This window comes from Gossypium hirsutum, chromosome D12 (genome assembly GCF_007990345.1).
Source record: "Gossypium hirsutum isolate 1008001.06 chromosome D12, Gossypium_hirsutum_v2.1, whole genome shotgun sequence".
NCBI classification, from domain to species: Eukaryota; Viridiplantae; Streptophyta; class Magnoliopsida; order Malvales; family Malvaceae; genus Gossypium; species Gossypium hirsutum.
In genome coordinates, this window is record NC_053448.1 from 42,864,372 (window position 1) to 42,878,281 (window position 13,910).

The 13,910-nt window shown below is 34.4% G+C and overlaps 2 protein-coding genes across 5 annotated transcripts; both read right to left on the reverse strand.

The window, feature by feature from the left end:
- Nucleotides 1-867: 867 nt before the first annotated feature.
- LOC107945989 (ABC transporter B family member 4) lies at nucleotides 868-6,044 on the reverse strand. 2 transcript variants are annotated; one of them, XM_016880165.2, is made up of 11 exons: nucleotides 5,926-6,044; nucleotides 5,281-5,689; nucleotides 5,020-5,195; nucleotides 4,726-4,947; nucleotides 4,417-4,655; nucleotides 3,797-4,322; nucleotides 2,564-3,709; nucleotides 2,216-2,482; nucleotides 1,878-2,141; nucleotides 1,500-1,793; nucleotides 868-1,424 (listed from the first exon to the last, which is right to left on the reverse strand). In XM_016880165.2, exons 2-11 carry the CDS (start codon nucleotides 5,645-5,647, stop codon nucleotides 1,068-1,070), a joined length of 3,858 nt encoding a protein of 1,285 aa, XP_016735654.1. In that variant the 5' UTR covers nucleotides 5,648-5,689; nucleotides 5,926-6,044; the 3' UTR covers nucleotides 868-1,067. The 2 variants fall into 2 exon arrangements, with proteins under 2 accessions (XP_016735654.1, XP_016735655.1); XM_016880166.2 differs by having other exon boundaries at nucleotides 5,794-5,934.
- Nucleotides 6,045-8,585: 2,541 nt separating this feature from the next.
- Nucleotides 8,586-10,762, reverse strand: LOC121203009 (protein CANDIDATE G-PROTEIN COUPLED RECEPTOR 2). 3 transcript variants are annotated; one of them, XM_041106800.1, is made up of 5 exons: nucleotides 10,559-10,762; nucleotides 10,268-10,348; nucleotides 9,202-9,301; nucleotides 8,940-9,021; nucleotides 8,586-8,830 (listed from the first exon to the last, which is right to left on the reverse strand). In XM_041106800.1, exons 2-5 carry the CDS (start codon nucleotides 10,302-10,304, stop codon nucleotides 8,753-8,755), a joined length of 297 nt encoding a protein of 98 aa, XP_040962734.1. In that variant the 5' UTR covers nucleotides 10,305-10,348; nucleotides 10,559-10,762; the 3' UTR covers nucleotides 8,586-8,752. The 3 variants fall into 3 exon arrangements, with proteins under 3 accessions (XP_040962734.1, XP_040962733.1, XP_040962732.1); XM_041106799.1 differs by having other exon boundaries at nucleotides 10,268-10,401; nucleotides 10,559-10,761; XM_041106798.1 differs by having other exon boundaries at nucleotides 10,268-10,327; nucleotides 10,559-10,757.
- Nucleotides 10,763-13,910: the final 3,148 nt, after the last annotated feature.

The window sequence follows — 13,910 nt, forward strand, 5'->3', positions numbered from 1 at the left end:
AGGTTTCGTTGTGATACCACAAATAAATAAAAGTAATAATTATTTAGGACACATAAGTATGCCATGTGTCAAATAAACGGTTGATGGAAAAGGGTAAATAACTATTTTACCCTTATGTCTTGAATATGACAAAAGATATCTTAAAAGGTAATTTAGTCATTTTTATCATTAAATATTATTTTTTAATTTTAAATAGGGTATTTACAGGAGGGATCCTCCTGTTCTGTAGTGTGACGTGATAGGTCGTTACAATGAATAATGGATATACTGATATAGATATAATTATCTTAAATTGTATGAGATTGTTATTATTTTCTAATGAGGCCGACTACGTTTGAGGTCCTTTCAAAAGGTGCTAACAACATGTGTCTAAACTCTTGAAGGAATATAACAAAATTAATCCAAAAAGTTTGAAGATTTGAAGTATTTAATGTCGTTAAAGTCAAAATTCCCTTTCTAGAAGATGCCATTTTATTTTATGAAATATATACATATATTAAAAAAAAAGGCCGTGGATTCTCAAACTTACTGAAAGGTTGACGTTGAAAAAGGCAATCGGGTCGTGCACGGTGTGACAGCTTATACAAATAAATTAATTTAGCTGTCACATACCGCAATCCAATCCAAGTTGTATCCCATTTAAATAATTAAATGCCATCGTTTTCCTCTAGAATGTGGGATCAATGGATTTCATTTCTGCCATCAGCCATGACGCTTTCTCCACAACACCTTTACTACATAGCCTGCTTTCTCGACAGCAATGAAATCGTATTGTCTGCTGCTTCATGCTCCCTTTTTTATAGCTGTAATTTAGCGGAATTTGGGTCGAAAAATATGGTTGAATTGGATTCTGAAAAGATTGACTTGTGGGACCACATTGAAACACTAGAAGTAAAATTAACTCTTGGGTTCAAATACAGGAACCTGCCTCTAATACAGGGATTTATCAAGCAACTTTTAACCATAAATTTATTGTAAAATTATAAAATACATTAGAACAAGAAAAATGCTGATTACTTTACAATAATTTTATGATTACATAAAAAACAAACAATTTAAGCAGCAGTTTATGAAGTAGAAGCACTCATATGAAGTGCAACCAAAGAAGCATAGAAACCATCTTTGATATTTATCAAAGTATCATGTTTTCCTTTCTCTACAATGACACCATTTTTAACCACTGCAATCATATCTGCATTTTTAATAGTCGACAGCCGATGAGCAACTACCACCGTCGTGCGGTCCACCATGATTTTATCTAATGCATCCTGGACCACCCTCTCCGATTCGGCATCCAATGCGCTTGTTGCTTCGTCTAGGAGAAGTATCTTCGGACTTTTAACTATGGCTCGTGCAATGGCTACCCTTTGCTTTTGTCCACCTGATAATTGGACACCTCGTTCGCCTACTAATGTATCGTAACCCTGTATGATAATTGATTATAAAGTGATTGTATGAACCAATTGAGTTAAACCCGGATTTTATGATTGAGTTCTAACCTGTTGTAATGAACTTATGAACTTGTGAGCATTGGCTAACTCTGATGCAGCTAAGATTTCAGCCTCGGTTGCGTTTCCTCCCTTTCCGTATGCGATGTTAGCACGGATTGTTTCATTAAACAAAATAGGTTCTTGGCTAACAAGCCCCATTTGTTGCCTCAACCATTTCAATTGGAGTGTTTGGATTTCGACTCCATCGATAGTGATACGTCCCGAATTGGGATCGTAAAATCTCTGTAATAATGATATCACGGTGGATTTCCCACTCCCACTTTCTCCTACCAATGCAACAGTCTGAAAAATAAAAGTTGACATTAACATACACACACACATATATGGTTTAGTGTCTATAAAATTGCAAAAGGATTGTTTTGTTACCTTGCCAGCAGGGATAGATAAATTCAAGTCTTGGAAAATTTGAATGTCTGGTCTTAATGGATACTTGAAACTGACATGAGAAAGTTCGATATCACCCTTCACGTTTTCTAATGTTGTTCCGGACTCGTCACTCGGGTCTATCTTAGACTTACGGTCGATAATTGCGAATATGGAAGCAGCAGCTGACCTGGCTTTGCTGGAATCAGGAGCAAGGGTGCTTGATTGAGAAATGCCAACAGTTGCCATTGTCAAAGCAAAGAAAACCTGTGAAATTCGGTATTGGTCTCAGTATCACTGGGACATACATTGTGAATATATAAGGTCTTACAATAACTCACTTGAAAAACATCAGAGAATGTGGCATCGCCACTCTCAACGAGTCGAGATCCGGAGTAGAAACTGGTGGCGTAAACATTAAAGAGCAAGAAGAACGAAAGTCCAAATCCGCCTCCACTAATCAACCCTTGCCTTATCCCTGCTTTCAATGGACCTTCACATTTCTTTCTATAGAGTTCCATTACTTTTTCCTCGGCAGAAAATGAAGCAACCGTTCGTATACTCCCGACTGCATCACTAGCAACTTGGCTTGCCTCCTCGTACATCATCTGCAAAACCATTTATATTTACATCTAAATGAAGTATATGCTTAAAAAACGTATCGGGTTTTTAGATAGTTTTGAGCATACCTTTGCGTCGGCGCTAAATCCCTTCATGGCTCTTATTTGAACATATCCATTGACCCCTAACAAAGGGATTAGTCCTATGATTATAAATGCCAATTGCCAACTCGCAACAAAAGCAATGACTAAACCGGCAACGGCTGATGCAAGGTTTGAGACCATTTGAGCTAGTGCATCACCAACCAAGGCACGTATTGTGGCTGCATCGGCCGAGAGCCTTGCACCAATTGAACCACTTGAATTATCTGGTTCATCAAACCAACCAACTTCCATGTGAACCACTTTTGAAAAACACATTAATCGGATTCGTTGGATTAGTTTACATCCAGCAACCGAAAAGAAGTACGTTCGTGATGGACATGCCAATAATGCTGCCGAGCCAAGGGCCACATATATCAGTGCCCAGAATCTTGTATCCTGTCTTAACTCATGAGGTGGTTTATAGAATGTTTCAATCACACGGGAAATCAGTAAACCGTAAATCGGAAGTATGCAACCATTGATAGTCGCAGCTATAGTTCCGAGTAGGAGCACGGGAATCTCTGGCTTGTTGAGGTAAGCTAGCCGACGGATGGGAACTTCTGGATACTTTGATGACTGTTCAGTAGAGTCTTCGGTTTCTACTACTGCAGGTTCATTGGCTTCTATTCCAGTAGGCACACCAAAGGCTATAGATAAAGAATGGCGGCTGCTACTTCCGATAGATGATCCCCTACTGATTGATCCCTTCATTGATCTTCTCAAGCTTGATTGTCTAAATGATTCCGGGTTAACTTCTGATACATCCGTTACTTGTTCCGACTCTTTATTTACTTCTTGTAATCGAATAAGCTGTGAGTACCCTCCCTCTGGATCCTTGAGTAGTTCTGAATGTGACCCTTTTTCAACCATCTTTCCTCGATGAATTACGGCAATCGAATCTGCATTTCTCACGGTACTCAAACGATGAGCAACAATGACTGTAGTCCTATTGCCCATTATGCGGTCCAATGCTTCTTGCACCACTCTTTCGGATTCAGCATCTAATGCACTTGTTGCTTCGTCTAAAAGCAATATCCGAGGGTCCTTTAGAATTGCTCTTGCTATTGCTACTCTTTGCTTTTGTCCACCAGAAAGTTGAGTTCCATGCTCTCCAACCATGGTGTCTAGCCCCTACATATTAAGTTCAAAATTCAAACCTTTCATATCTTTTATAACATATGTGATATAAACCATGTTTTTCAGACAAGGGATTAGAACCTGAGGTAGTTTATCAATGAAGTTAGCAGCATTTGCAAGTTCAGCAGCGGCTCGTATCTCTTCTACGGTTGCACCTTCTTTTCCATATGCAATATTATCCTTTATACTTGCTGTAAACAACACAGGTTCTTGGCTAACAAGGCCAATTTTTCCCCTAATCCATCTAAGTTGAAACTCTTTAAGATTAATACCATCGATAAGCACTTCACCGGCTTGTGGATCGTAAAACCTTTCTATAAGACTAATTACAGTTGATTTCCCACTTCCACTTTCTCCAACCAAAGCAACTGTTGTACCACATGGAATAGAAAGAGAGAATCCACTGAAAATTTGCTCTTCTGGTCTAGCAGGATAACTGAAATAAACATCCCTCAGTTCTACATCGCCGTTAATGTCCTCCAACACTTTCCCACTCATATTGTATGGGTCAATCTCCGGTTTCCTATTGATAGTCTCGAACATCTTAACCGCCGCAGCTTGACCAGCAGCAAATGCACTCATGCATGGTGATGATTGCCCCAGGGACCTTAAACATATCCATAACCACAAAGAGTTCAGTTTCAGCCTATGAACTATGAAGCATGCATCATAATTATGTAGAGATTCGGAAATTAACTTACAAAGAACCAATCAATACCGCGACAATCACATTAATGACTTGACCTCCGGTGTATCCATTGTTCAAAATCAACCTCCCACCAAACCATACAGCCATACCATAACTGCAGAATAAGATCATCATAGCTACACCGAGACCAAGTCCAGCAGCAGTCCCTTCATGAACACCTGATTTATACGCAGTAACAAGAAGCTTGCTATATTTACTTATAGCCTGCTGCTCACCAGTAAATGACGCAACCTGGAACGATATCAAATAATCAGTCACATATTTCCAACAAGAACAACAACTATGTTGTGTTAGAACATACAGTTCTGATAGAACCAATTGTCTCTTCAACGATGGTGCCGGCTTTAGCATACGCTGCTTGTCCTCGAGACACCATCTTCGATATAATAAGAGCCATTGCTCCACCAGCTGTTACAAGTAGAGGTATAGCTGACATCATGACAACAGCAAGGAGCCATCCTCTAACAAATGCTATAACAAAACCTCCTAAGAATGTAGACACCAACTGTAAAAACTTCCCAACCTGCAAAAACCAAATTAGTTAATATTATTTCAATGATTTCAACCAAACTTTTAGTCAGATTTCGATATATACCTTTTCGCCCATCGCGTCCTGTATGAGAACCGTGTCACCGGACATACGCCCAACGACCTCTCCCGTAGTTGTTTCCACATCAAAGAAAGCTATATCTTGTCTCAATATGGTTTTTAAGTACAAACCTCTTATTCTTGCAGCTTGTCTTTCACCTGTAACCATCCAGCAACTCACCTCTGCAAAAAAACAACAAATCCAAGCTTTATTAGTCTATGGATAAATTGAGACATAATTGAGACATATAAAGGAGAGATTATTTACGAAGACAAGCCGCCGTTCCGGCCCCGGCAGCGAGGTAGACAAATCTTAAAGCAACCCTTGAGACAACATGAACTACTCGGTCGTTACTCTGGTTTTGTCCAAAAGCATCAATAAGATCTCCAAGTATGGTTGTCATAAGTGGCATACATAAACCGTTCCCAATCGCGCCGATCGTGCCGATGATCATTAACATGGTATCTGTCCGATCGGCGAATGCAAACAGCTTGTAAAATGGAATAGAGTTGGTTTTTTCATTCTTTTTGTTGGTTTCTGTGTCTTTATTTTCTCCATTAAGCTGTTCTTGGTTTTTTGATGTGCTGGCTTCATGTAAGTTGGTATCACCATTTGAGCCATTCTCAGTAGCCATTATTGAAGCTCAAGCTCAACAACTTGAAAATTTATATCGAAGCTGCAAAAAAAAAAAAACAGACAAATCTGAGACTGTTTGATGTAACACAACAACCTCGCTTTTTAAAAAAAAATGAATCAAAATTTTTTAAAACAAAGCTTCACCGTTATTTGAACAGTAAGTAGTGAAGATCGAAGAACACGCCATTGATAAAGCTATGATTTAAGCATTACCCAAATCCCAACAAAATCACCAAAAATGAAAAAAATTGAGTCAATGAGAAGCATTTTACATACCGAAAATTCAAAAGGGGTAGTTGAAAACTTGAAATGAAACACTCAAAGAGTGAATTTGGGTTGTTTAGAAACATGTATTGCTTACTTATATTGCTTATTTCATGGCTCTTTGCTTGAGCAACAAGCACATTCTGTCTTGCAAAAAGGCCTTCAATATTTTTCAATGGGTTAAATTTGTCATAAGTCCTCGTACTCTTTAAAAGTTCGAAATTTAGTTTCTATACTTTTATTTCTAATTATTTAGTCTTTTCACTTTTCAGTTTTCAAAATTTAGATTCAACTGTTAACGATCTTTAAATTATTTTATTAAATTCAAGTTATTTATAACATAATTTATTTTAGGTAAATAACTATTAAGTGAGTATTTTTTTATTTTAATATGTCACACGAACAAATTTAATAGTGTTAATAATTAAATCTAAATTTTAAAATTTAAAAAGTAAAGAGTTTGGGGGCGAAGAAATGCCTTTTCACCTCGAAAGTAATGCCAAACACTTACTTTTAAAGTTGAAAGTGTGGTAAAAAAATATTATTCCACCAGGAGTTTAGATACCTTATACTTTGCGTTTTAAAGTATAAATTATAAAATACCCTTATATCTATTAGCTATTTAAAAGATATTTAAAAATTTACATTAATTTATATTTTAGGTATCATTATATTAAATTATTTACATATGTATTATATTAAATTATTTAAAAATCATTTGCTATTATATTTAAATTTTTAAATATTTAATTTATAATTAAATTTATAAATAATTTATTAATTATTAAAAGGTTTAAAAAATATTTTATATATAGTTATATTAAATTAAATATTACCTAATTTAATTTATTTTTTAATTTTCAATATCATGTATAAAATAAACATTTTAATTTCTCACGACAAATATTTAATTTTCATTAGAACATTTTAATTTTTAATATCATGTATAAAATGAACATTTTAATTTTCAAAAACATTTCTTCCGATCGAGTTTTTTAAAAGCACTTTTCAATAGAACAACAATGCTAAACTAAACCTAAATTTCTTGAAATAAAAATATATGGACTAAATTTTAAATTTTTGAGAAGTTGAAGGACTTATATTTTAACCTTTTAAAATCATAAACGTTCCTGCAACCCTGCAAAAGTCAATTTCTTTTTCTAGTTTTCCCCATTCAATGATATGTTATAATATTGTGTAAATGATGAATGATGCATTTGACTATTGATATATATATCCACGTTTCTAGCTTCTTATAATGTATGAAAATGAAACCATGTTCACATTTATTACGGCTAATACTTAAATACCGGAAATTACAACTTGGGATATTGACAATTGAGACCGCCAAGTTTTGTCTTCATTTGGAACAAATCTATTATCTTTATATGTCTTGTTTCTTTTTCAATTTTAATATTTTCTTCTAGAAGTTTTAATTTGGATTGATTTGATGGGTTTGCCTTGGAGTTTATTATTCGCAAAAAAGTTGACAATCACACGAAACGTTTGAAATCATCAATCAAATAAGATTTAGAGCACATTTGGTTCGCTGTAATGGAATAGAGGTGTAATGGAATAGAAACGTAATAGTAATTCAATTGTTTGGTTGAATGGAATGAAATAGAACTGTAATAGTATTCTTGTGTTTGGTTGAATGGAATGAAGTTGTAATAGCATAAGGAAAAAAACTAAAATGACTAGAATACCCTTAGCAGATTTTTTTAGGTAGATGATTATTGTTATTTTTATTAAATTTTAATAAGATTATTAATATAAATAATAAATAATTTAATCATATTTTAACATAATTATTATTAAATATAATTTAATAAAATTCTTAATATTAAATATTCTTATATGAATTTACTAAAATCATAATATATAATAGTATAAAATATAATTTAAAATAATTATTATTAAATATAATTTAATAAAAATATATAATTTAATAAAATTCTTAATATAATTATTCTTATATGAATTTACTAAAATCATAATATATAATACTATAAAATATAATCTAAAATAATTATTATTAACTATAATTTAATAAAAACATATAATTTAATATAATTATTCTTATATGAATTTACTAAAATCATAATATATAATACTATAAAAACAATATATAATCTACTTTATAATGTATAATACTATAAAAAAGTTGAAATTCATTTCTTTATCAATCACCCAAAAAAGAAAAGAAAAGAATACGTTTTTGTGAATTTGATTAATTGATGACTTAATAATTATTATTAAAAAAACCCATTTGATTAATATAGTGTGTTAAATATTTCCCTTTAAAAAAAAACATGATTTGTTTGTAGCTTTTTACTTCTTCTTTTTTGTTTCGTTTGTTGAAATAATTTTTGTAGTGTTAATTATAATTGAACAGAATTAAAAAATTAAAAAAAGAATTAAAAAATAAACTCCATCAAACCTGTGAGCCATTCAAACTCCATCAAATTCTATCGGTACAAGACTCTTGGAATTCTACAATAACAAACACAATGATACTATTTATTTTGTTACAAGAAAATTGAACAGAAAAAATCTCTACTTGGAAATGAAAATAATTTAGATGTAGATATTGAAACTCCAAATCTACTTGATAACACATAGTACATACTGAAAAAAAAATCAAGGACTAACTGATCTTTAGGAAGAAGCTCTAGGTAAAACACATTCTACATTATTGGATTTGTTCCTACAGCAATATCGGTATATTGAGACATAGATCCATCATCCGTTTGAACAAATATTTTACAATCTGAACTGCACTTTATATTTACAGAGCTTTATGTATAGAGAAGCTACTAATTCAAAGTTCATTCGATGCTTACTCCCAGTCAGCATCAAAGAAACCAACAGCTTTCATCTCTGAGTAGTACATATTCTCTAAATGCATGTCTTCCTCCTGCATTCATTAAAAGATATTTTGGCCACGCTTACATGTTATAAATCTGTGCTAAAAATCAATTAAACAGATGCATTTTTTTACTATGAATATGAAAATAAATTATTACCTCAAAAAAATCTGCTAGAAAAGTAATATACAGAAGAGGACGGTAAAAGGCATGGTAGCAAACGATTGTGGTGCTGTACAACCTGTAAATGTGTTTTGTACACCTCTTTAGAAAACCGTTTGAAAAGGAACATAATATACTAATATAAATAATATTTGGATTATAAATTGGCAACAAGCTTGTATTTACCAAAACCCAAAGCTAGCTCAATTTCCAGTTAGTGCACAAGCAAACAGTTCTAGTGCATTCAAGATGAACATACCAGGTTACCTTTCTCTCCACTTGGAATGGTACATAAACAGTATGGAGCCATAAATAGCAGTCAGCACTAGCCTGTGAACAACCCACAGACCCCATTTTATCTGACGTGGATGTTCGGAGTTGTCAATGAACAAGGGCACATCGAATCCAAATCTCTAATTCACTTTCAAGAAAGGAAATAATAATCTCTAATTCACTTTCAAGAAAGGAAATAATAGTAATAAAGATTACATGCTATTGGAAAATTAAAAGCCAAAGCAACATGGTCTGAGCATAATCACTCCCAGACTACTATAGCAACTGAACAAATCAGAGCATAGCTTATGTGCTAAAAACGAGTTGCAAGTTCTCCATGAATAACATTTAATTACACGAATGACAGAGAAGTCTACAAGAGAAGAAGAAGACGTAAGAAAATTCCAGCATATAGTATATATCACGAAAGGAAGTGGTTGTTCAAAATAGCAAGTTGAGTCAATTAAGCTTAATTCCAAAACACAAATGGCCAAATTCCTTGCACTTTTTTTTTCTTTCTAAATCAACTGTCTCAGCAAAGATCACATGCAAGAAAGGGGTTAAAACAAGAAGTAGAAGTAAAAGGGTACAAAGCATATTATGGTTCCACATAAAACTTCAGCTCCAACGGAAGAATGAACAAACTTCAATCCAGAATCTAAGAATTCAACTTTCAGGTAAGCATTTTTCCTTACATTTCGAGAATCATAGTCACTCATTCAAATCAAATATGTTTCAGAACACAGATGTCAGATTCGTATAATTTAGGAGAAATGAAAAAGCTCCAGCAACAAAGATTTTATGTGAAGTAGATATAGAATTTAAAAAAAAAAACACATATCTCGTGTTGCAACCGCCATTTCTCACTTACTCGTCCACAAAGCATTTGGAATTACAAAAAAAAACGAAATAAAAAATTTTAAAATAATTTAAAAAACACAGTGAAACATAACTAACAGAGGAAGTGAGTAATTAGAGAATGGCCGCAAAATGCAGGAAAGAGAAAAAAAAAAGAGAGCAAGAAAGCAACGATGGAATCAAATCTAAAATACCTTTGGGAGATGTTTTCTTCTTGAAGATCTTCAACATGAGATTAACTTCACTGGTTTATCCTTCAAAAACAAACAAAAACCCTAAGAAACCAATATCAATGTGAGAGCAATAGCATTTCCAGTGAGGGAGAGACCTGGGCATGAAAAAAGAGGGAGAAGGTTGGAAAGAAATGGGAAGAAGAATGAAAAAAAGAAGAAGATGCTTCAGACGTATTACACCCTCATCTAAACCAACTCCATAAAACGAGAAGAAGAAGAAGCAGAAATCGATGGAAGGGAAAGGGAAATTACCTCTGGAAGGGAAACGTGGGAGAATCGATGGAACGAAAGCTTGATGAGGGCAGAGAATGGAATAGAAAAAAAGAATAGGGAAGGACTCCCTAATCAGCGTTTGAGGCAGGGAATGACTATTACAGCCAATGGAGGTAATAGCCCCGTAACCGAATCGGGCCGTAATAGCATTACGGGCAACCAAACGCCCATTTGGTGGTGGGCCCGCAGAATAGGGGGAATGCATGCCTATTCCCCCAACCAAACGCCCCAAAGGGATAAAAGCAATACTTATATCTAAATTTGGAACTTTATCTTGGTATGTAAAATTTTTTTTGGTTGATATTATGGTGTTTGATACTTTTTTTCAATTTTACCTTTAAATTCGAATTTTGTTAAAGTGTGCTGATGTGACATTAAAATTTTTTTTGGTCAAAACATTTTCGAAATGGATTAAGAAGCAAGAGCTTGGTACAAATTCCTTGACAACAACAAAAAAAAAAGTCACAACAAATCAAACTAAAAACCCCTATTACAACGATAGAGATAAAAAATCTTAACTCATAAAAAATCTTGACTCCGAGTTTATTTAGACAGTCATCACTATTCAAAACTTTAAGGGAGCAAGTAGCTCATATTTGTCCAATATGTGAACGAGAGGAGATAAGGGTCTCCTGACCCAACCAATAAGGCTCACCCTCTTCTTTGTTTGCAATGCAACCCAATCTGTTGCTCTATTAGCATTTCACGTGATTAAGCTAAATCGAACATTACGGTTCTCTACAACCAGTTTGTCAATCTTATTCAAGCCAGGTGCAAGCTTCCATATTGCTTTGCTATCCTTTTTGTAGGCCTTCTGAAAAATCACTTGTGAATCAGTTTCTAGATTCACCCACTCTATCTTGTGTCTAACAACATATTTAACACCGATGCACATGGCATGCAGTTCAACCAATTCAGTTGATTCTACAATCATCGCCTTCCCATACCCACTCTTTAAAGTTTTCGTTTCATCTCTAACAATCACTTCAATTCCAACTTTATTAGATTGCAAATCAAAGGTACCATCCACATTTATTTTTAACCACCCAAGGTTAGGTTTTTTCCACAAGTTGCTAGCTTCTTCACTTGGGTCTCTTATCATATAATCTCTACTTTCTTGCATTAAACCATCACAAATATGAAATAAAACAACTTTTATTCTAAAGATAACCCTCTGAATATTAATTTCCTTTCTTGCCAACATTCTTTTGTTGTATCTGGTGCCCTAAGTGTAAAATTTTTATCAATATACTTTTATAATTTTTCGATCAGATTGGTTAATAAAACAAATTCATTGATTATGATTCATATACTTTGTATTATTGTTCTCAACTAGTTTTTGCACGCAAGGAAAAATGGAAGCAAATGTTACTCATTGGTTATTTAAATGTTTAACTAATATTGAGCGATATTATGTGGTCGGATCATAGTACGGAAAGACAACTTGTATTAGTAGACGAACCTTAACATATCCTTAGCCTAATTGAAAATAAGCAAATCGATTAAAATACTAATATACCGTCTATCAAGTCCAATTGGGAAGATACCTTGTCTTGAGCACCGAAACGGATGACTCCCAGAAGATAGAGACATAGATGTGATTGACTGGACTAACAATACATCGGAAAAGACCCAAGCAGAATAGATCTTGAATCTGTTTATGGATTTATTCACTTGTGATGTTCATAGTGTGACATACATAAATCTTGAGTGGATGGCGGACTATGTATGCGTGACTCATACACTTTGATGTAAGTAAAAGCCTAAGTTCAAATAAATAAGGAATTGAAAGATGATGCGTTCGGTGTACGAATTTTGTAGTATATAGCATCATTCACAACAATGGAATTCATATCCCAAAACATGGGTAAATGAAATCCTTTCATTGGCATTACATGGTTAAAGAAAAGTAAACATGGCAACAAGTTGTTCGTAATTATGATGGATGACTTGATCACTATTTGATAGTGATTGACTTTTCATGAAGGAAGATTTAATGGCTACCATGAGATAAAATAATATCATATTAGGAGAACGAATATTATCCCCAAGAGATCAATGATATCCTATGAGGGTAACACACTTATGACAAGGTCATTGGATGAAACTGAGTAGTTGCTTTCGTAATGGTATGTCATTGGGGAGAGCTTAGTCACGATACTACAGTGGAATGACTTTATGACTAAATAAATTTATAATTAATAGGTGAAAAGCCAAAACATAATTATAAATCATTTGAGCCTCAACTATACATGTCCAATCGATCTATCTACTAGCTCGTTGAAACCAGAAATGAATTCCTAGTGTGGATTCTTTCTTTCACCGAGTTCCTATAAGATGGTTTTTTGGCCTACCCTTCTACTGATCCTTAGATACTTCCCCCTGGACAACCATTTCAATTTTTTTTAGTCCAGGACGGGCTCATTTTTTTACCATAGTCTTGAAAGACTTGCTAACGTCCCAACTTCTAGGATAACTAGTGAGATTCCCTGTCACTTTGGTGGATTAAGGCCCTCTTGGGATAAATAACAGTTGGATTACTTCCTTATAATCCACATTGTTCGAGGTACCATGCTTGAATGTGTAACATATCCATCTGTTGTGGGCCTTTCTGACCTTTAGTACTCCGCTGACTATCGTTGGAGTGGCTATTTGTGCCTATGATCTATCTCATGTTGGTCCTCTATGGAACTAGCCATTTGGTGGGTACTTTTCCAATGGCTTCCCCCTTTTGGTAACTCTATCTATTATTGGGTTCTAACTAACTCCTCCCGTCCTTGTGGACTAACCAATATACTTCGATCAACAACTAACATACAGGGTTCCTTGAGCACCCTCTGGAGATTCTTGATGGTGAATCCTTATTTGTGATCCTCGGTTAAGCCTTATTTCATTTGCCTATACACCAGACACTACTAGTGTGTTAATTCACGTGACTACTTCTTGTTGGGTACCACTCATATGACCTACTGGCTTTCACAACTACTTTTCTAGTAGTCTTTTCCCACTTTTATTCAATGGCTTATTCCTTCGACCCGCTTGGCTAACTATTATGTGTCCATACTTTCATTTTTCCCCTAACTCTTCTTTCCTGTTTACAGAAATTCCCACTATTGTCATCTTGACTGACCACCTGTGTTTATTATCTTGACAGACCCCACAAGCTGCCATAGCTGAGCTATGATCTTACTTGCTAGGTTCCATGTTTAATGTCCTGGCGGACTCCATTGTTTTCCATAACCAAGCTATGGCATTACACATTGTAATCCCTGTGTTTACTATCTCGGTTGACTATCCCATATTTAATGTCTCGTCAGACTATCTCGTGTTT